We start from the raw sequence: 23,443 nt of genomic DNA, 5'->3' as shown, positions 1-23,443 counted from the left end.
GAATGGTTGATGGAATGGTTGACTAATTGTTCCGTTTGTTTGTAGTATTGATTGGTTGGTTAGTTGAATGATTGATTGACTGATGGGTTGACAGATTTTTTTGTGTTTGTTTTTTTGTTTGCTTCATTAATTGATCGGTTGGTTGATTGAACTATTGATTGATGGGTTAGTTGAATGATCGATTGATTGGTTGAGTGATTGCTTTGTTTGTTCATTTGATTGGTTAATCGGTTGGTTGATTGATCTATTGATTGGCTGATTGAGTGATCGATTAATTGGTTTGGTAATTGTTTTGTTTGTTTGTTTTATTCATTGATCGTTTGTATGATTGATTGATTGATTGGTTGGCTAGTTGGTTGGTTGGTTGATTGATTGGTTAAGTGATTGTTTTGTTTCGTGTTCGTTTGTTTGATTATTGATGAATTGATTGATTGATTGGTTGAATGGTTGATGGGTTTTTTGTTATGTGTTTTTATGATTGATTGATTGATTGATTTATCGATTTATATATTAATTGATTGGTTAGTTAAATGTTGACTGATTGATGGATTGTTTGTTTGTTCGATTGACTGATTGATATATCGATTGATAAATTGATTAATTGGTTAGTTGAATGATTGATTGATTGATTGACTGATTGGTTGAAAGATTGTTTTTTGTTTGTTTGTTTGGTGTTTGTTTGTTTGTTTGTTTGTTTGATTGATTGGTTGAGCTATTGATTGATTGGTTAGTTGAATGATTGATTGATTGGTTGAGTGATTGGTTTGTTTGTTTGCTTGTTTGTTTGTTTGTTTGATTGATTGATTGGTTGCTCTATTGATTGACTGGCTATTTAAATGATCGATTGATTGGTTGATTGTTTTCTTTGTTTGTTTGTTTTTTATTGATTGATTGTTTGTATGATTGATTGGTTGGTTTGTAGTTGATTGAATGATCTATTCATTGGTTAGTTGAGTAATTGATTGATTGGCTTTTTGTTTTGTGTTTGTTTGTTTGTTTGTATGATTTGTCAATTAATTGATTGGTTGGTTAGTTGTTTGACTGCGTGATTGGTTTGTCTGTTTGATTGATTGATTGGTTGATCGGTTGGTTGATTGATCTATTGATTGATTGGTTAGTTGAATGATCGATTGATTGGTTTAGTAATTGTTTGTTTGTTTGATTGATTGATCGTTTGTATGATTGATTAACTGATTGATTGGTTGCTCTATTGATTGATTGGTTATTTATATGATCGATTGATTGGTTGATTGATTGTTTTGTTTGTTTGTTTGTTTGTTTGGTTGATTGTTTGCATGATTTATTGACTGATTGGTTGGTTAGTAATTGATTAATTGATCTATTAATTGGTTAGTTGAGTGATTGATTGTTTTGTTTTGTGTTTGTTTGTATGACTTATTGATTAATTGATTGGTTGATTGACGGATTGATTGATTGGATAACGGGTTGTTTTGTTTTTGGTTTTATGATTGATTTATTGGTTGATTGATAGGTTGTTTTGTATGCTTGTATGATTTATTGATTAATTGATATATTGATTGATATATAGATAGATTGGTTAATTGTATTATTGATTGATTGATTGATTGATTGATTGATTGATTGTTTGATTGATTGATTGATTGATTGATTGATTGATTGATTGATTGATTGATTGATTGATTGATTGATTGATTGATTGATTGATTGATTGATTGATTGATTGATTGATTGATTTGCAAGTAAGGCAAGTATGATAGCTAAATATATAAATCAGTGCATCTGTTTTTTTATTTCAAATGTTAACAAAACATCCCTAATATCCATTATTCACTAAATTATGCATTATGAACAGCACTGTCATCCTTTATAATCTAGTCCATATTCATTTATGCAGAATAAAGGTCTAAGTTTAAAAAGCACATCAGTCTTGACACCACAAATAGAAACAAATTGCCTGTGGAACCACAGGATGAAGTTATTAAAACTTAAGGACATGACAGAGATTGGTATGATTTTGGCTCTTACTTTGAGCACCGTGATGGTCATTGTAGCAAAGAAATTGGAACAAATGGCTCAAAGCCCAGAAACATCTAAGAGCTGACCATCATACTAAATTGAGCAATGGACAAGAAGAGCAATTGTTAAAGAAATGAACAAGTGAGCAACCACAACCCTGGCAGAAGCACTGAGATTATTCGTTAAAATGAGAGAAACCATCGCTCCAACACTCCAAAACAGATTCTCTTCAAGAGCGGCTAGAAAGAAGTGACTTCTGATAGAGCCTGACATTACGTTTTCTACAAGACATCTGACAAAACTGCCAATCTTTTGCAGCCTGATGACACTAATTCAGAGGAAAATCTGTTCTGAAAGGGAACTGCTATATTTAGTGCAAAGCTAACCGCCCACGTAACACCAACCTGAACCAAAAAGCATGATGGTCAGCATCCAGTAAAAAAGATGAAACCATCCGCCAACAGCACAACATGCTCTGAGACTGCAATACCAAAGGCTTCTTACTAACATTTACGAGCTACAGTTAAGTTTTTATTATAACTTATAAGTGCCACTAAATATCAAAAAAGACAAAAAGGTGGTAGCAGAAGCCACTGTGGGTCTTTTGTCATATGTAATAAATTACTTGCACCTCAGAAAACAAAACACAATGAACGCATGGCAGCTTTTGGAGGTGAGACAATCTTTGAGAGTGCAGACGCTCAAGACAAGTCTGCGAGGTAATAATGCCAAATGACTTTTATCTTAGCTATTATTGTTTAATTAGATGAAACACATTTCTTTTAATCAGAAAAAATAAGTTTATCCTACTTAGGTGTGCGCATTATTTCATGTGTGTGTTTTTACAGTTTTTAATGCACATTTTCAAAAATTTCCACATATTCTGAAATTGGTAAATGGAAGCATGGCTAGTGATAATTTGATAATATAAACTTGTATATTGTGACAAAATATTTATATTATAAATGAACTTTCTGTTCATCAAAGGACACTGTTTGCACAAAAATATGAAGTAGCGCAACTGTTTTCAATATTGATATGAATACTAAAACTTACTTGTAAAGATGCACTTAATTTGTAGCCGCCAGCCACCAGAAATAATCGGTGCAAAAAAGCATCTTCTAAAAATATGGTCCGTATTCACTGTGTGGTGTAACATGGCTTTCAGACCGAATGCTGAAAGCACTGTGCTATGAAACGCATTGACAATGGCTTGCACCATGCAAGAGTAGTTACACTGTAAAAAAAAATCGTGGTTGCCCTAAATTGTTTAAGCTGAATCCAATTAACCTTTTGAGTCCATTGAACATATTATGTTAAAAGTGACCTAAAACAGGTTGTGTAACTTATAAAATGAAGTTAGAACATGATTAAGTTACTATGAACTAAAACATATGCTGTCAGGACTAATTGATCATATAATTTTTTACAATGTAGCTGCTGCCTCTACTAAAGCGCAATGCCGACTAGCTTGTGCCTGCCACAGTCAAAGTTTAAAATAGCTCTATATTTGATTCTGTGGATTTTACACACGTATACATATCTATGCAAGAATCACACATTCACCAAAAAAGCAATATCTGTTCAAAAAGCATGCAGTATGTTTATAAAGTGCAAAGCGGTAGCCAGATAATGAAGGAATATTCATTTAAATTTAGAGCCATAAATGTGTTGATGATATTTGATGTTAGTGCAGAAATGTATAAAAAAGTGCCTTGTGCAAATGCAGAAGACAGAGTGTATCTTCTGCAAGTGGTTTGTCAAGCCCACTCACCTGTGTGGAGCACACTAAGAGTTGCACAATGTTTTTCAGAGACATTAAGTGTTGATAAGAAAGTTTCTAGTGCATACGGAGAAGAGAAAGTATGTCCTAGAATTGCACAATGTTTTCCAAGATGTATGAGGTGCTTATAAGAAGATAGCTGGTGCATATAGAGAGGAACAGTGTGTGTCAACTACAGCTAGTTTGTCAAGCTCACTCACCTGCTTAAAGTACACTAAGAATTGCAAGATGTTTTTCCAGCAACATTAGGTATTGTAAAGAAAATGTCTGGTGCATACGGAGAAGAGAATGTGTGTCCTATAGGTGGTTTGTCAAGCCCACTCACCTGTGTGGAACACACTCAGAATTGCACAATGTCCCCCCTCCCTCCCTCAGAAATATGGAATGTTGATAACAAAGTGTCTGGTGCATATGAAGAAGAGAATGTATGTCCTACAGGTGGTTTGTCAAGCCCACTCACCTGTGTGGAGCACACTCACTATTGCAACATGTTTTTTTCCGCCCAGAAATATGGAGTGTTGATTTGAAAGTGTCTGGTGCACACGGAGAGGAGAAAGCGTGTCCTACTGGTGTGTTTTTCATGCAAATGTGCAGGTCACTAAATTCCAGCAATACAATCTGCACCCACTAGCCCTTACTAAAGTACAAACCATAACACATCATGTAAACACACGACCAAATCTTTGACAAAAAAAAGTTTAAGCGTGGTTCCCGCTTTTAAAATGCTTGCAATGCATACATCACACATTGCTTTTTTATATGCATATAGCAAGCCAGTTTAGCCCTGCATTCCCATCACAAATTACTCTCAGCTTACGATATCTGCACGAAAGCAGACACTGATATCGATCACTCAGAAAACAAAATGACTTTGCAGGATGCTTATGAAGTGCAAAGTGGGAGCCAGATAATAAAGCAAAGTTCATTTAAATATAGAACCACTAACATGGTGCTGACTTATTGATGTGAGTGCAGTCATTTCAAACTAAGCATATAATATAGACCATTTTGAGGGATGTAAACAAAACCAATGTTCCCAACGCATTTCCTCTTTAACATTTTTCATTTCTATAGCTTCTGAAAATCTAAAAAGAGCCACATATTAATAAATAATGTTATGATAAGTGTTCTAACATTGAGTTATGATTGAATTGCCTCTTGTTACAGTTATGAAATAGTTTGATAGCAAGCAGGAAATGTTCATGTGCCCATGACACATTGAAATGGTCTATAAAAGAAAGTATCTGGTGCATACGGAGAAGTGTATCTTCTACGGGTGACTTGTCAAGCCCATTTGCCTGCGTAAATACATTACAAATTGTACAATGTTTTTCAAGAAACATGGAGTGTTGATAACAAAGTGTCTGGTGCAGACGAACAAGAGAAAGTATGTCCTACAGGTGGTTTGTCAAGCCCACTCACCTGTGTGGGGCACACTCAGTATTTCACAATGTTTTTTTCCGCCCAGAAATATGGAGTGTTGATAAGAAAGTGTCTGGTGCACATGGAGAGGAGAAAGTGTTTCCTCATGGTGTGTTTTTCATGCAAATGTTTTCTTTCCATTCCAGGTCACTAAATTCCAGCAATACAATCTGAACCCACCAGCCCTTACTATAGTACAACCTTGATCCATTTATTGATTGAAATAAATAAATAAATACATACATAAGAATGAACTAAGCTGAAATAATCAAACAAACAACCTTGTGGCATTTATTTGCTCATTTATATGAAGTTGATATTGTCATGCTGGACTTATTGTGTAAAGTTTCAATATTTAAGATACTTCTTTATTAAATTTGTATAAATGTTTATTAAATTGAATGTTAATTAAATAATTTTGTGCTCTGCATTATGGGTCTCATTATAATGTTTAACAAATTATTGAATGCTACAAAATGCTAATGCTACATTCCAGCAGTTGTATATCTACAAATTTACACTGTTGCTTGATTAAGAGCAACGCTTTACAATATAAAGAGAGTGCTTAAGAAATAATGGAACTGAACTCACATTAACAGAAGAAACAGGTGCAAATTGCATGTAAAGCGTCACATGTAAACACCATATCGGAATAAATAACATACCATGAAAACACACCACAAAATCTTTGCCAAAAAAAAAAAGGGCACATGTAAAGGTGACTATCACTTTTAAAACGTTTGCAATGAAAAGGCTTACATTGCATACATTACACATTGCTTTTTTATTTACATATAGCAGGCAAGTTTAGCCATGCATTCCCATCACAAATTACTCTCAGCTTACGATATCTGCATGACAGCAGACGATGATACCGATCACTTAGAAAAAAAGAAGCCTTGATCGGCCACTATACTGACATTTGAGATTGTCTTGGGATGTCCCTAGAAAGAAGTAAACAAGAAATGTATTTGTATGGTAATCAACATTTCCGCAAGTGCTGTGGAATGACTTACTACACAGGAAACCCAGAAAATTCCCTTAAATCAATCATTAATGTTTGGTCCCTAAGCTCATCGCTATGCATTGTTGGATTTAATGCATTCAAATTACCAAAAAGGAAGCCACCATCGCATACTGATGCAGAAGAAAGTCTACGATGCGTTTAAATGTTATAAAGCACAGTCTAATAAATAGTTTGAGAAAAGGTTAGTATTCTGGAAAGACTTCACAGGTTTCAATCCAACTGAACGAACGGTGTGACTATGAGAAATTGCAGTCCACTGATGCGCTACATCTAATTTGGGGGAAATTATTTTAGCATTAATATCAGGAGGTGTAACAGAAAATAGGATCTGAATATCCAGCACCACATCAATGGACTAAACAACTGAATTTTAATTGAACCACAATTAAGTTTCCCAGAGCAACATGTTTAGGCTGAGTAAATAGCTGTGTTTCCATCTAAAGATCAAATTAGATTCATGCACAAAACTAAAATATGGTCTAAAACATTTGCAAATAAACCATTTGTCTTGTGATTTTCCATCAAAAGAGTCAAAGAGAACAAAATCTTCACTTCCTAACAGGCACACAACATCATAAGACGTTAGTTTTAGGTTAGATTTTGGTCATGACGTCATGTCACCAAAATTCTATTACTTACAGCGTCTAAGTATAAAGTTATTTTGACGTCCCATAATAACATAAAACGACGTTGATATTTGGTTGATTTTAGGTTGTGTTGTAGAGTGACCACAATCCAACGTCAAGCCAACATCTTAAACAACGCCATACTGCTGTAAAATACTGACATTTATTCGTCAGGTATGACAACCAAAATCCAACATCTGACAGACGTCATAGCCATAACGTCCACACAACATCAAGCGGTAACATCGTTAGATGTTGATATTTGGCTGATTATTGGTTGGACGTTGGAGATTGACGTTGGCCTGATGTTGGGTTCTGACGTCAACTCGATTATATTACCAAACAAAATGTAGCATCCCCACCATGTTGGGATACAATGTCAATCTGACGCCATGTTGACGCCCTGTGTCTGATGGGTTGCTGATAAACTGCTGACAAATATCAAAAAGAAAAGTGTAATTTGCTACAGTAAGAAAAGCCAGCATGGACCTTTTTTTCTTATATAATAAATGACTGCAGTCCTCTGATGTGCTACATCTAATTTTGGAGAAATTCTTTTAGCATTAAAATCAGGAGGTGTAACAGAAAATAAGATCTGAACATCCAGCACCACATCGATGTACAAAACAAGTATAATTAAACCACAATCAAAGAATGCAGGTTTTTCTCGTACACGTAATCCTCAAAGATTTCCAGATCAAAATGTTTAAGCTGAGTAAATAGCTCTGTTTCCGTTCAAAGATGCAAATTAGATTTATGCACAAAACTGCAATATGGCATAAAACATTTGCAATTTTCTATCAAAAGTGTCAAAGAGAACAAAATCTTCACTTCCTGGCAGGCACACCATGTCATAAGACATTAATATTAGGTTAGATTTAGGTTGTGACGTCAAAATTTTGTGTCCAGTCAGCGTCTAAGGACAACATTATTTTGACGTCCAATAACGACATCAAACAATGTTGATATTTGGTTGATTTTAGGTTGCATTGGAAAGTGACCCAAATCAAATGTTCAGCCAACATTTTAAACCAACGTCATATTGACGTCAAATACTGACATTTATTCCTCAGGTATGGCAACCAAAATCCAATGTATGATAGACGTTCACACAACGTCAAGAGCAGGGGTGGGCAAACTCGGTCCTGGAGGGCCGGTGTCCTGCATAGTTTAGCTTCAACTCTAATCAAACACACCTGAACATCCTAATCAGTGTCTACAAGATCACTAATTATCTATAGGCAGGTGTGTTTAATCAGGGTTGGAGCTAAACTGTGCAGGACACTGGCCCTCCAGGACCGAGTTTGCCCACCCCTGGTCAAGAGGTACATCATTAGAAGTTGATATTTGGTTGATTTTAGGTTGTTTTGGAAAGTGACGCAAATCAAATGTTCAGCCAACATCTTAAACCAACGTCATGTTGACGTCAAATACTGACATTTATTCGTCAGGTATGACAACCAAAATCCAATGTATGATAGACGTCCACACAACGTCAAGAGGTAACATTATTAGAAGTTGATATTTGGTTGATTTTAGGTTGGACATTGCACATTGATGTTGGCCTGACGTTCGGTTCTGACGTCAACTGATTATATTTCCAAAAAAAATGCAACGTCCCCACGATGTTGAGGTACAACATCAATCTGAGGTCATGTTGACGTCCTGTAGAAACTGGTAGAATTTGCTACAGTAAGAAAAGCCAATGTGGGCCTTTTTTTTGCTTATATAATAAATGACTGCAGTCCACTGATGTGCTACATCTAATTTGGGGAAAATAAATTTAGCATTAAAGTCAGGAGGTGAAACAGAAAATAAGATCTGAATATCCGGCACCACATCGATGAACAAAACACCTGAAGTATAATTAAACCACAATCAAAGAATGCAGGTTTTTCTCCAACACACCATCCTCAAAGTTTCCCAGATCAGATCTAAACGTCTGAGTGTGATGTGCTTCCCTGAATCTGATGTAAGACATTTCCAAACCCCCTGGAGGATGAGGATGAAGGGGTTTTATTTGAAATTCGAACACTTTGTGCCTGTATGGAACCTTTTTTTCTTCTTCTAACTGCTGGAGCTCAACATTTTTCTGAGATGCAAAATTTCATCTAATGTCTCCAATCACCTCGTCTTGAAGAACTGCAGTTGTGAAATCCTGTTGACAGCACTGAAGTGTCACAGACAAAGACGGCAATCAGCTTTGCTGTTATTTCTGCTACACATTATATTCCAGTCTCACTGTGTGTATTTCTGTGTATTTATGCAAGTATTTAGATGTACTAATCAACATTGTGCATAATTACAATGTGTAGGTACTTATGATTGGTGTTGCCCGCCACAGCTACTGTTCAAAAGTTTGGAATAATTAAGCTTTTTGTAATGTTTTTGAAAGAAGTCTCAAAAACACAGACAAGCAAATATTGTGAAATATTATAATTTGATTGGCTATTTCATATTTTAATATATTTTTACATATTTTTTTATTCATTAACGTGATGCAAAGAAGAATTTTCAGCATCACTACTCCACATGATCCTTCACAAACCTCCCTGATATGATGATTTGCTGCATAAAATTTACCTAATGGTTTTATTATTAATGTTGAAAGCAGTTTTTGCATATGTTGTGGATGATGAATGTGAGCTTTTTATAAATTCAAAAGAACAACAATTATTTGAAAAAGAAATCATTTGTGATGTTATAAGCGTCACTTTGATAATTAAGTGCATCCTTGCATCATAAAAGTATTCATTTATTTTTATTTCTGTCTTTTACCTTCTTGAGAAAACCCCCTACACCAACTCTAAACATCTCTTCACGCCACCATTAACACCTCCACCACTCCCCGCCTCCCCCATACCTGCACTTCAGTTTAGTAAAGAGGAGGTGCGCCAGGTCTTCCGGAAACAGAAGAAGAAAAAAGCACCAGGTCCAGATTTTATAACACCAGCCTGTTTAAAATCCTGTGCTGACCAACTGGCCCCCATCTTCACCCTGATCTTCAACAGATCACTAGAGCTGTGTGAAGTGGCCTCCTGCCTCAAGAGCTCCACCATCATCCCCATCCCAAAGAAACCCAAACTTACAGGACTAAATGACTACAGACCGGTGGCACTAACATCTGTGGTCATGAAGTCTTTTGAAGGTGCTGGCAGGAAGGACATCACTGAACCCTCACTAGACTCTCTTCAGTTTGCATATGATGCAGTAAATATGGGACTGCATTATGTTCTGCAACACCTAGACAGACCAGGGACCTATGTGAAGATCTTGTTTGTTGACTTCAGCTCGGCGTTTAACACTATCATCCCAAAACTTCTCCTGCCCAAATTACCTCAGCTTTCTGTGCCCACCTCTGTCTGTCAGTGGATCAACAGCTTGGTGAAGCTGGGAAAATTCTCATCTAGTATCCGCACAATCAGCACTGGCGCCACCCAGGGGTGTGTCCTCTCCCCACTGCTCTTTTCCCTATACAGGAATAACTGCACTTCAAAAGAGTCCTCTGTGAAGCTCCTGACACCACATTTATCGGCCTCATTCAGGACGGTGACGAGTCTGCTTACAGAGAGGAGGTTAAGGAGCTGGCTGTCTGGTGCAGTCACAACAACCTGGAGCTCAACACGCTCAAAACAGTGGAGATGATAGTGGACTTCAGGAGAAACCCCCCTGCTCTCCCCCCACTGAGCATCATGGACAGCATTGTGGCAGCAGTGGAGTCATTCAGGTTCCTGGGCACCACCATCTCTCAGGACCTGAAGTGGGACACTCACATTGACTCCATTGTCAAAAACTGAGGAAGTTTAACCTCCCAAAGGAGCTGCTGAAACAGTTCTACACCTCCATCATTGAATCAGTCATCTGCACATCAATAACTGTCTGGTTTAGCTCCGCTACTAAATCCAACCTCTGAAGACTACAATAGTTCGGACTGCAGAGCGAATCACTGGTACAACCCTTCCTACTCCCCAAGAACTGTTCTTATCCAGAGCGAGCAAAAGGGCTTCCAAATTCACTCTGGACCCCTCACACCCAGCACACTGCCTCTTTGAACTGTTACCTTCTGGTCGACGCTACAGAGCACTGCGCACCAGAACAGCCCGACACAGAAACAGTTTCTTCCCTCAGGCAATCCATCTCATGAACACTTGATGATAATAATTGCGAAACCAACATCACTACTTGCTATACACTTTTATACACATATACACTTATTTAACAACACACTTTACATGCCAATTTGCACATAACAGCTGCACATATAATGTTGTATATAGTAATAAACACGTACATACACTTGTCAATTTGTATATTGCATTCACTACTTACTTGTATTTTTTTAAATATATTTATTATCTGTTTTTTGTCCTGTCTCTGTAATCCTGTTGCACTGTAGAAGCTCTGTCACCAAAACAAATTCCTCGTATGTGTGAACATACCTGGCAATAAAGCTCTTTCTGATTCTGATTAATGATGAAATGAAGTCATTAAAGTAATTAGCTGCAACAAATGCTCAGAATTATTATTATTATTATCATTATTATTATTATTATTATTATTATTATTATTATTAGTAGTAGTAGTATTACTAAAACTACTAATATACACTCACCGGCCACATTATTAGGTACACCTGTCTAATTGCTCATTAATGCAAATTTCTAATCAGCCAATCACATGGCAGCAACCTAATGCATTTAGGCATGTCGACATGGTCAAGACGATCTGCTGCAGTTTAAACTGAAAATTGGGAAGAAAGGTGATTTGAGTGACTGAATGTGGCATGGTTGTTAGTGCCAGATGGGCTGGTCTGAGTATTTCAGAAACTGCTGATCTACTTGGATTTTCACACACAACCACCTGTAGGGTTTACAGAGAATGATCTGAAAAAGAGAAAATATCCAGTGAGCGGCAGTACTATGAGCGCAAATGCCTTGTTGATGCTAGAGGTCAGAGAAGAATGGCCAGACTGGTTCGGCTGATAGAAAAGCAACAGTAACTAAAATAACCACTCGTTACAACCGAGGTCTGCAGAAGAGCATCTCTGAATGCACAACACGTCCAACCTTGAGGTGGATGGGCTACAGCAGCAGAAGACCACACCGGGTGCCGCTCCTGTCAGCTAAGAACAGGAAACTGAGGCTACAATTTGCACAGGCTCACCAAAATTGGACAATAGAAGATTGGAAAAGTGTTGCCTGGTCTTGATTTCTGCTGCAACATTTGGATGGTAGGGTCAGAATTTGGCATCAAGTCCATAAAAGCATGGATAATCCTGCCTTGTATTAATGGTTTAAGCTGGTGGTGGTGGTGTAATGGTGTGGGGAATATTTTCTTGGCACACTTTGGGCCCATTTGTACCAATTGAGCATCGTGTCAACGCCACAGCCTACCTGAGTATTGTTGCTGACTATGTCAGTCCCTTTTGTGACCACAGTGTACCCATCTTCTGATGGCTACCTCCAGCAGGATAACGCGCCATGTCATAAAGTGTGAATCATCTCAGACTGGTTTCTTCCACAGTCACCAGATCTCTACCCAATAGAGCTCCTTTGGGATGTGGTGGAATGGGAGATTCACATCATGAAAGTGCAGCTGACAAATCTACAGCAACTGTGTGATGCTATCATGTCAATATGGACCAAAATCACTGAGGAATATTTCCAGTACCTTGTTGAATCTATGCCACAAAGGATTAAAGCAGTTCTGAAAGCAAAATAGGGTCTGTCTCTTAAGAATTAAATCAACATTTCGAAGGATCATATGGCACGGAAGACAGGAGAAATTATGTGGAATATTCAAAATAAATAATAATTTTTATAATTACAATTTATAATAATCAAATAAATGAAACTTTGCTTAAACTTACATTCATTTCAAATCAATAAAATTCTCAAAAAAATCTTAACTTTTGATGGTAAAGTTTAATAAAACCATTACTAATGTGCATTAAAATGTGCAAAAAGCAGTGCATTTGCTGACTACAGCGACTACTATATGTAAAAAATACAAAAAAACAAACAAACAGGGGTCCCAAAACTTTGCACATTACAAAGTCTAAAGTTGCACAGCAGTAAACCCAAAACACAGCTTGCACCTTCAGCAAGGTATTTATTTTAGAGATCTTTTACTGACCTTCCACTTTGATCTGGTTCCTAGAGCAGGACGGACAAGGCAGGATCCTGAACTCTTCAGCTTGATGCATTGAATAATCCGTACTGGCCACAACGATCCTGTCGCCAAACATCCAACCATGAGGTTCATCCGCCACATCCAGAATACTGCAGTTAGACGAGGTGTCGATAGAGATGGAGGCCTGCGGACGCACTGTTGAAGGACACAGAACACACATTTATTTAGTATGAACATCAGTCATGTCTTATATAAAGATTCATATGTGGTGACTCATCTGATCTAAGACCTATTAAAGATGCACCAAACAAATGAACAGACAACTCATGCTGCATTTTGAACAGGACTACACTGTAAAAAGTATCTGTAAATGAGCAGTTTTCCATTTTTTGTGATTCATGTTTTTTTTTTTTCATCATCTATTTATGCTTTTGAATTGCATTATGGGATCTTGATCTTTTTTCATCAGCTTTTAACCTTGAAAAGTACAGAAAAAGTGACTTTTATGAACATTTTTAATAGTTTAAAGTGATATATTGTCTGGGTTGTTGTTGTATATTACGCTACAATAACGCTTATTTCTCTCTATATTATTTCTTATACATTATACTATTGAAAACTACTAAAATGTCAATAAAAGTCACTTTGTTTCACTGTAAAGTCTGAATTTTCAACATCAAAAGACGACAGAGCAGAGATCGACATCCCATAATGCAATTCACAACCGTAAAACAACTGTTTATTATCAGAGATTATTTTACAGTGAAAGTCAACGGTTTGCACTGTTGATCTTAAAGGGACAGTTCACACAATAATGAAAATGTACCCACCATTTACTCAACCAAATTAATTTCTTTCTTCTGTCGAACAAAGAAAAAAAATCTTCTATGGAAGTCAATAGCTCTGTTTCCATCCAAAAATGCAAATTAAATTTATGTGCATAACTGTATTATCACATAAAAGACATGCGAATAAAGCATCTAAATTGTCAAAGAGAACACAGTAGTCACTTCCTGATTAGCTGGCGTCAAATATCAACAGTAAAAACGGAATTTGCTGCGATAAGAGAAGCTGCGTCAATCTTTTTTTCATTTAATAAATGACTTGCACCTCAGAAGGCCATCCTGACACGCAGTGAACATGCGGTGGCGTTTGAAGGTTTGAGAGGCGGAGCACTGACATTCTTGATTCTGGAGGTCATTAATAATATAATAACACTAATACTGAAACTGTTAAGGTGTTTTAGAATGACCAAAACAACATTTCAGATGTTTTACGATGTGCTCAGCCTGCTGGTTTGTCCTTTCACACACATTTTTATCAACACATGACCTTTTTAATGCACATACTGGGATTTGTTCAGTAAAAGTGTTTCCATCGCAGTTTATGCGCATCTTTTCTATCGAATAAAAAGTTTATCCTACTCAGTTATGCGCATATGTTTTTTATGCGCATTTTCGAAAGCTATGCGCATCTTGGCTTTTCCATCAACCGTTTCTTTATATGCATATCCAAAATGCGCATAAAAACAGGTGGATGGAAATGTAGCTAATGGCTACCAGTTTCCAACATTTGTCAAAATATATTAATTTGTGATCAACAGAAGAAAAAAGTCAGACACGTTTAAAACAAGTGTAAGGTGATTAAATAGCTCTGTTTCCATCTAAAGGTGTGAATTAGATTTATGCGCAGTTTCACCGAAAGAGTCAAAGGGAACTAAATCATCACGTCCTGATCAACTGGCGGCAAATATCAAAAAGAAAAATAGAATTTGCAACAGTAAAAAGAGCCAATTTGGAGATTTTTTTCTTATATATATATATATATATATATATATATATATATATATATATACAAGATTTATTTCTTATATTTCATATTTCTTCTTATATAATAAGTTGAGCCTCTGAAAATGAACGAAAATGCAATGAACGTGCTGTGCCTTTTAAAGACCAGAAACGCTCAAGACAATTCTGGAGGCAATAATAATAATAATAATAATAATAATAATAATAATAATAATAATAATAACAGGCGGCGTAGTGGGTAGTGCTGTCGCCTCACAGTAAGAAGGTCGCTGGTTCAAGTCTTGGCTGGGTCAGTTGGCATTTCTGTGTGGAGTTTGCATGTTCTCCCTCTTTTCCTGTTTTCCCCACAGTCCAAAGACCTGCACTATAGGTGAAATGAATAAACTAAAATTGACCATGGTGTATGTGTGTGAATGAGTGTGTATGGGTGTTTCCCAGTACTGGGTTGCAACAGGAAGGGAATCCGCTGTGTACAACTTATGCTGGATAAGTTGGTGGTTCATTCTGCTGTGGCAACCCCTGATTAATAAAGGGACTAAGCCTAAGGAACATTAATGAATGAATAATACTGAACCATTTTGATGACAGACTTTAGCTGAGGGATTTTAGAAAGACCAAAACAACATTTCAGATGTTTTTCAATGTGCTCGCTTCACTGGTTTGTCCATTAATGCATCCCATTTTTATCATCATATGATCTTTTTAAAAACAACTACACATGATTTTTTGATGCGCATATTGGAATTTATTCAGTAAACGTGTTTCCACTGTAGCTTATGTATATTTTGTCTTATATAATAAATGACTGCAGTCCACTGATGCGCTACATCTAACTTTAGCATTAAAGTCAGGAGGTGTAACAGAAAATAAGATCTGAATATCCTGCACCACATCGATAAACAAAACACCTGAATTATAATTAAACAACAATCAAAGAATGCAGGTTTTTCTCAAACACACCATCCTCAAATTTCCCAGAGCAACATGTTTAGGCTGAGTAAATAGCTCTGTTTCCATCCAAAGAAGCAATAAATTAATGCACAAAACTGCAATATGGGATAAAACATTTGCAAATAAAGCATTTGTCAAATGATTTTCCATCAAAAGCGTCAAAGAAAACGTTAATTTTAGGTTAGATTTAGGTTGTGACATCAGGTGACCAAAATTCAACGTCTTGCCAGCATTTAAGGGCAAGTTATTTTTTCCAATAATGACATCAAATGACATTGATATTTGGTTGATTTTAGGTTGTGTTGGAAAGTGACCAAAATCCAACGTCTGATAGACGTCATAGTGGTAAAATCCACACAATATCAAGTTGTAACATCATTAGACGTTGATATTTGGTTGATTTTAGGTTATGCTGGAAAGTGGACATTTATTCGTCAGGTATGGCAACCAAAGTCCAACATCTGATAGACGTCATAGTGGTAACGTCCACACAAAGTCAAGCAGTAACATCATTAGACATTGATATTTGGTTGATTTTAGGTTGTGTTAGAAAGTCATTAAAATACAACGTTCAGCCAACATCTTAAACCAACGTCATATTGACGTCAAATACTGACATTTATTCGTCAGGTATGGCAACCAAAATCCAACATCTGATAGACGTCATAGTAGTAACATCCACATAAAGTCAAGCAGTAACATCATTAGACATTGATATTTGGTTGATTTTAGGTTGTGTTAGAAAGTCATTAAAATACAACGTTCAGCCAACATCTTAAACCAACGCCATATTGACGTCAAATACTGACATTTATTCGTCAGGTATGGCAACCAAAATCCAACATCTGATAGACGTCATAGTAGTAACATCCACACAACATCAAGCGGTAACATCATTAAACGTTGATTTTTGGTTGATTTTAGGTTAGATATTGGACATAAATGTCGGCCGGACTTTGGGTTCTGACGTCAACCCGATTTTCATTTCCAAACAAAATGCAACATCCCCACAATGTTGGGGTACAACATCAATCTGATGCCATGTTGACGTCCTGTGCCCGCTGGGTTGCTGGAAAACTGGTGGCAATCCTATTTAGAACTAAATCCTATTTAGTCGTACACATGGTTTTTTATGCAACTGTTCAAAATGCGCATAAAAATAGATGGATGGAAACAGCTAAAGATGACAATATTATAATTTTTAGCTGAACAGTCCCATTTCTTGGACTTGTTAGTGCATATTTTATGTCTTTTAACCTCTTAAAAGAAGAACTGAATGCATTTAAAAGGTATCCTCAACAACATTTGTGCATAAATTCCTCTCTATGCGTGGGAAAATGAGCAAATGTAATCAATCAGCTCATACAATGGTCCCAATCAGTCAAAATGTGACATGAATTCTGCTAAATGCTTTTCAGATGTAATATTTTGACTTGCGATCAGACGCTGAAACTTCTGAGCTACGTGGCAGAATGTTAGCAATTATACCGATGGCATATTATCAGCTAGTCTGGGATGCGTTTACTGACATACACTGGTTGAGATTAACACTAAGCAGTTTCTACAATAAACAAGATGTACCGATCTATTTTGGGAAAATCAAAACCTTAATGTGACTGAAAAAATCCAGTACTCTGGGAACATCTGTAGCCTCTGGGTAATGGTCAAAAATCATTGACAAGCACAAAACGTGACTCTTTTAGAAGTTGGACCTGCAATCTTTGACTTGATTGACAATAAAATGTTTTAGCGCACTCCATGTCAGGTTTAGTGGAATGAAATCAGTGTAAATTATTACAAAGTAGAGTGGGAAGTATATTTCTGAAGCTTTCCCATCCATTTTTGTCTAAATATAGGCAGTAAAGTGCTCACGTTATTTGGAGAGTGTAAAAGCTCAAGTTGTTTGTAAACAGCTGACATTTACCAGAAATTGACGGAGAAGGTTGAAACGAGCTGTGGATCTGGAAGCCATCATAAATCACTTATAAAGACATTATCATTTGTTTCCTTTTTTACCTTTAACTCTTTGAGAGCATGGACAGAAATCTTTGACTCATATAACCACTTCATTTGTGAAGCATTATTATTCACTTATTTATTTGTATTTATTTATTTTAGCATAGGCTAGATGTATAAGACATTGCTATATTCACTGAAAAAGAGTTGTCGGCAAAACTGTTGCAACCAATTTAAATGGGTTGAATTTAAACCAACAAATTAAATTAAGTAATGTTCTACTTAATTTGTTTGTTTAAATTCAGCCCAAATAAATTGTTAACAACCCCGTAACTTAAAAAATGAGTAAATCCAAGGAATCATCTTTGAATCATTTGTTTCAGCGTAGTAATTTCTTTAATAAGCAGGTGTTTTGTTCCATTTTTCATTATTTAAAATATTTTTTTGAGTGTTTGTGTGTTTTAGTTGTGTATGTTCATGTTTTATGTTTCATGTTTTATTAAAAGTTGCTTAAAAAAACAGTACTTGAATTTAAATAACGTTTTCTTTTTACTTTTTATTACCTTTAACCCCCTGATACCATGGGCAGTGTCGAAATCTTAGTCTTTTTTAAATTATTATTCCAGAGGAATATTTTTTTTATTATTTTTTATAACTTCCATAATCCTGGACCAGGCCGTATTCTGAGCAGCTGCTGTGGTGGTCATGGAGGAGTGGAAAGCTTGAGACTAATTCGCCGGTGACCTTCTCACACCTGCAGCTTCTCCACGATGGACGTCCAGCTTTCTCCAGCCTCCGGCGCCTAGACTGCAACTCTGCACAAGACGTTTGGCCAGAGGAGAAATGGTCGTGCCCAACTGAACCTGGTTTCTCTCAAGATTTTTTTTTTTCCTTCACTTTCACAAGTTGGTGAAGTTTGTTCCTCGCCGCTGTCGTCACTGGCTTCAATGGTTCAGGATTTGTGAAGCTGTGCATCAATGGATTTGCTCCTTAGTGTTTGGACTTTCAGCAGTGAAAATTAAAGCACACTGAACTAAACTTCAACTCTGAACACTGAACTGACACTGTTTCAATTTACTAGAACTTCTATGTTAAGCTGCTTTGACACAATCTACATTGTAAAAGAGCTACAGAAATAAAGATGAATTGAATTGAATCATTTAACCACTTCATTTGTGAAGAATTAATAATTACTGTTTATTTAATTTAGCATAGACTAGATGTATGTGGCATTGGTATATACTGTAGCAGAGATGTTAAAATAAGGGCCCACGGGCCAAAGTTGGCGCATGGTAACCTTTGATTTGCCTCGCCTTCCCATCTGAAAAGAAAGGGAGAATGATGGGGAGGTGGTTGGAGCGAAAGATTGTCATTTTAAATTTAATGTAACCTTTTGTTTGTTTTATTGCTAAGCTACAAAAAAGCCAACTGAAATTAAATGATTCAATTAAATACTGTAAATGAATCAGACTTCTAAAATGTAAATACTGTCAACAAACTGCACAAAACATCTGCGAGCAAATCAAAGTAAGCTTGACTAGTGTATTCAGCATTGAACTTCTGTTTGTTTTTGGATTGTTTGTTTTACTGTAATAAGTTCATTATAAAATGTTTAAAATTGTACAGCATTAGTCAATATGATTTAAAGCAATGTTTTCGTTCATTTATTTATTTTCTTTTCGGCTTAGTACCTTCATTAATCAGGGGTTGCCACAGCGTAATGAACCGCCAACTCATCCAGCACATGTTTTACGCAGCGGATGCCCTGGGAAACACCCACACGCCCTTGCACCAACTCACATAAACGACGGACAATTTAGTTTATTCAATTCACCTTAAGTGCATGTGTTTGGACTGTGGGGGAAACTGGAGCACCCAGAGGAAACCCACGCCAACACAGGGAGAACATGCAAACTCCACACAAAAATGCCAGCTGACCCAGCCGAGGCTTGAACCAGCAACCTTCTTGCTGTGAGGCGACACTGCTAACCACTGCACTATAAAAATGTATATATCTATAAAATATGTATTACCTTTAACCCCTAGCATGGACAGTGTTGAAATCTTTGACTCATATAACCACTTAATTTGTGAAAAATGTATTTATTCATTCGTTCGTTCATTCATTCATTTATTTATTTAATAATTTATTTGTTTTTTTATTTTAGTATAGACAAATCTGCATATTGGTAAAATACTATTTATAGGTCTATAGTTCATTACAGAAAGCTTTAATTATACTGTTATTGTGTTTTATACTTATTATATTATGTTAATTTCTTAGTTATTGCCTTATATTGCAGTAAAATCAAAATTTGTAATTGCTTCATTAAGTTGAGTTAATAACTAATACAATTCACTTGTAGTTTAATTTAATTTAATTTAATTTATTTTAAACATAGTAACTATAATAAATCGGTCTTTTTTAAACTAACATTAACTAATGAGGCTTTATTGCAAAGTGTTTTTTAGTTTATCATCGTTTTGCAATGAAAAATTGTGTTTACTGTGAATATTAATCTACAAAAAAGCAACACACTAAGTTTTTCTTTTTGCTATCATACCTATTAAAGTGACCTTTTTATGCAACTTCATACCAATACCATGATAATACTGTATACTGTGATAAAAGCTCCAGAGGTTAACCACAACAAGAAGATTTAAGCCTAGTAGCTAGTGTATTTGATTTAGTGAAAAAACAGACTCAAATAAAATAATTGTGTAGAATTAGAATGAGAAAAAAAAATAAATAAAAATAAAATAATAATAATAATAATAAATAAATAATGCATTTTAGATGCATTTATAAATGCAACTGAAATCAATTTGGCGTCAAATTTCTTTTTTCAGCTACATCACTAATGAGTGCTAAAAGTACCACAATGTGAAATTTCTGCCATGAAACTCAATGCACGCGCAGGCTGATAGGCCACCTAATCTGCTCCTGCGTCATTAACTACATGGCAGAGATTGGTTGCTGTCACCTCGGCAGCCAATGAGCTTGCTCCTCATCAGATTAAATGCTCCACGTCATTTTACACTGTTAAGCTGTGGCGCGTTTTCAGAGACCTTCCTCCACCCCAGCTCCACCTGTGTTTAGATCTGCTACAGGGGTTACATATATATTATGTTTGCAGCAGCACGTTATATTCTCAGACGCCATGTCTGTATATATATATATATATATATATATATATATATATATATATATATATATATATATATATATATATATATATATATATATATATATATATACTGGCAGTGGCAGCAAAGAGCAAAGAATCACCAAGAGGTGACACTCAAGTGCAATTTGGGAAACAGCCACTAGATGGCGCGGCTGCCATTTTGAAATTAAAATTCCAATAGAGCAACAGCATATTATAGGTCTGTAAAATAAACTATTAAAAGTGCTGATGATTGTGATAGTAAGTGTTGTATTGTCGTGTTTCAGGTTGTATCTCAGCTTTAATGCACTTTTTAAATAAATAAATAAAAAAACAAAGCAGCTGCTTGCCATCGCGACAGCAATAAGATCCAATGGACAGCCGACCTCTTTCACTCCAAAATGGCAGAATCCAGGGCTGTTGCTGGGCGCTGCTGTTGCAACGTTCTATAGAGTGTCGCCTCTTGGTCATTCTAAGCACTTAGGTAGCAGGTTTTGGTACTTGCTCTGCCATAATAATCAAAGCAGCAGCAGCGTAGCAGATCTATAATGCCAAGATCAAATACGTCAACATTACCATATACATATTCATTACTAAATCCAGAGAGTGTTCATGACAGAAATAATGTTTTATTTATTTATTGATTTCATTCGTTTTCCTACGGCCTAGTTCCTTATTTATCAGGGGTCGCCAACAGCAGAATGAATCGCCAACTATTCCAGCATATGTTTTACGCAGCGGATGCCTTTCAAGCCACAACCCAGTACTGGGAAACATCCTTACACTTTTGCATTCACATACACTACAGCCAATTTAGTACATTCAATTCACCTATAGCACATGTCTTTGGACTGTGGGGGAAACCCAAGCACCAGGAGGAAACCCACGCCTTAATGGGGAGAACATGCAAACTCCACACGGAAATGCCAACTGGCCCTGCTGGGACTCGAAAAAGCAACCGCCTTGCTGTGAGGCGATGGTGCTAACCACTGAGCCACCGTGGCACCCTTATTTATTTATTTATTTATTTATTTATTTATTTATTTATTTATTTATTTATTTATTTATTTATTCATTTATAATGTGTATAAAGTTTTATATTGCATTCACTTTGAGAATAGCTTCATACGTTTTGTTTTAACAGGCATTTTATCTTCCGCATTAGCCACATTTTTTTAAGCTTCATGAGCAGAATATTTGACGGGGGTGGACAAGTTTATCTTTTTTTGGGAAAAGATAAGCACTAGGACTAATTTATTTTTAATCACAGAGAATAGGGCACAATCCCAAAATAAGGAAGCATCCCAGAAACTAAAAAACGTCTTTTGGGTCTAGATCAAAAGCATCCGTCTCGATTCAAAGTTCAGTTTCGCAGATTAATTATTAAGTCACATATTTTGGGTGTTAAACTGAATAAAACAGATGGAAAGTATATCTATTGATGAAATAACTGCTGCTGGTTTGTGTGAAAATGTGACATGAGGAACCCAAACGCTCATCGCCTGATAAAGATCTCTGATTAAAACACTGAAAAAACTAAAAAGTAATTGAATAATTGAACTGGATTTTTTCTCTTATCTTTAATTATTTTCATTGCGTGTTTTTGGTCCTGCACCTTGCTATAGATTTCATATGTACATATTTTCTTTCTACTTTTCAGAATTATTAAATAAATCTTACAATCCTCACACTTTTGAACAGTACTGTACAAAATACCAAAACTAAAATGAATGTGATTTAAATACAAGAACTATAGGTGAGCATAGATTACTTTTTTTAATCTAGATTAATTTCGAAATTAATCTAGATTAATCTAGATTAAAATGGCTCATTTGAATTCTGCCGAAGGCATTCAGAATATGTGTGCTACCCAAATAATAAGTCTTTGAGAACGGGTTTCTCGAGCCAGGTGACGCATTAGACCAGGGGCTCATCTCCTGTTTCCAAAATGCATCACAAACTGCTTGAGAAACTGTTCTACTATGATAATTGGTGATGAAAATAAATGATGTTCAATAATATGTACTTGTGTTTATTAACTGTTTATTCAGTTAAACATGAATGTTTACCTGTAGGCCTACATAAGCTCCAAACAGCGATTTCATACTTGCTTTTGATGTATGTACATACAGAAAATGCTGCTTCTCAATGCCAAGTTCACAGAGCCCTGACGGTGTGTCAAACATTGAGCATGTTTACATGGGCAACAAGACATTAATACGATTTCAATATGATTAAAACAATACTCTGATTAAGAGTCTCCCATGTAAACAGTGATATTTGATTACCTTAATGCCACTAAAGTCATAATTGAACTAAACATAAATGAAATTAAGACATGTGGAGTATGCAGATATTAGTGGCATTACTGAAGTAAACACCGCAATCAAACTGTTACCATCATGTAGGAATTTTCGCCATATTTTCCGACAAGATCCACACAGGTGGCTGTCAGTAAAGGACCACACACAAAACATTGACAAACATGTGCACACACAAAACACGCACACACACACCGCGAAATGCAGAAGTTTTTTCTTTCCATTCGGCGTTCGTTATTAAATTCCATAACA

The 23,443-nt window shown here is 36.0% G+C and overlaps 1 protein-coding gene across 1 annotated transcript in view; it reads right to left on the bottom strand.

Annotated features, from left to right (window-relative positions):
- cemip (cell migration inducing hyaluronidase 1) overlaps positions 1 to 23,443 on the bottom strand; it is a 380,066-nt gene that overhangs the window by 125,936 nt on the left and 230,687 nt on the right. Inside the window, 1 exon segment of the mRNA XM_056461019.1 lies at positions 12,992 to 13,183. Coding sequence (XP_056316994.1) covers positions 12,992 to 13,183 — 192 coding nt within the window.

This window comes from Danio aesculapii, chromosome 7, assembly GCF_903798145.1.
Source record: "Danio aesculapii chromosome 7, fDanAes4.1, whole genome shotgun sequence".
Classification (NCBI taxonomy): Eukaryota; Metazoa; Chordata; class Actinopteri; order Cypriniformes; family Danionidae; genus Danio; species Danio aesculapii.
Note: the sequence above shows the minus strand (reverse complement) of the source record. Positions and strands in the feature narration are given on the sequence as shown.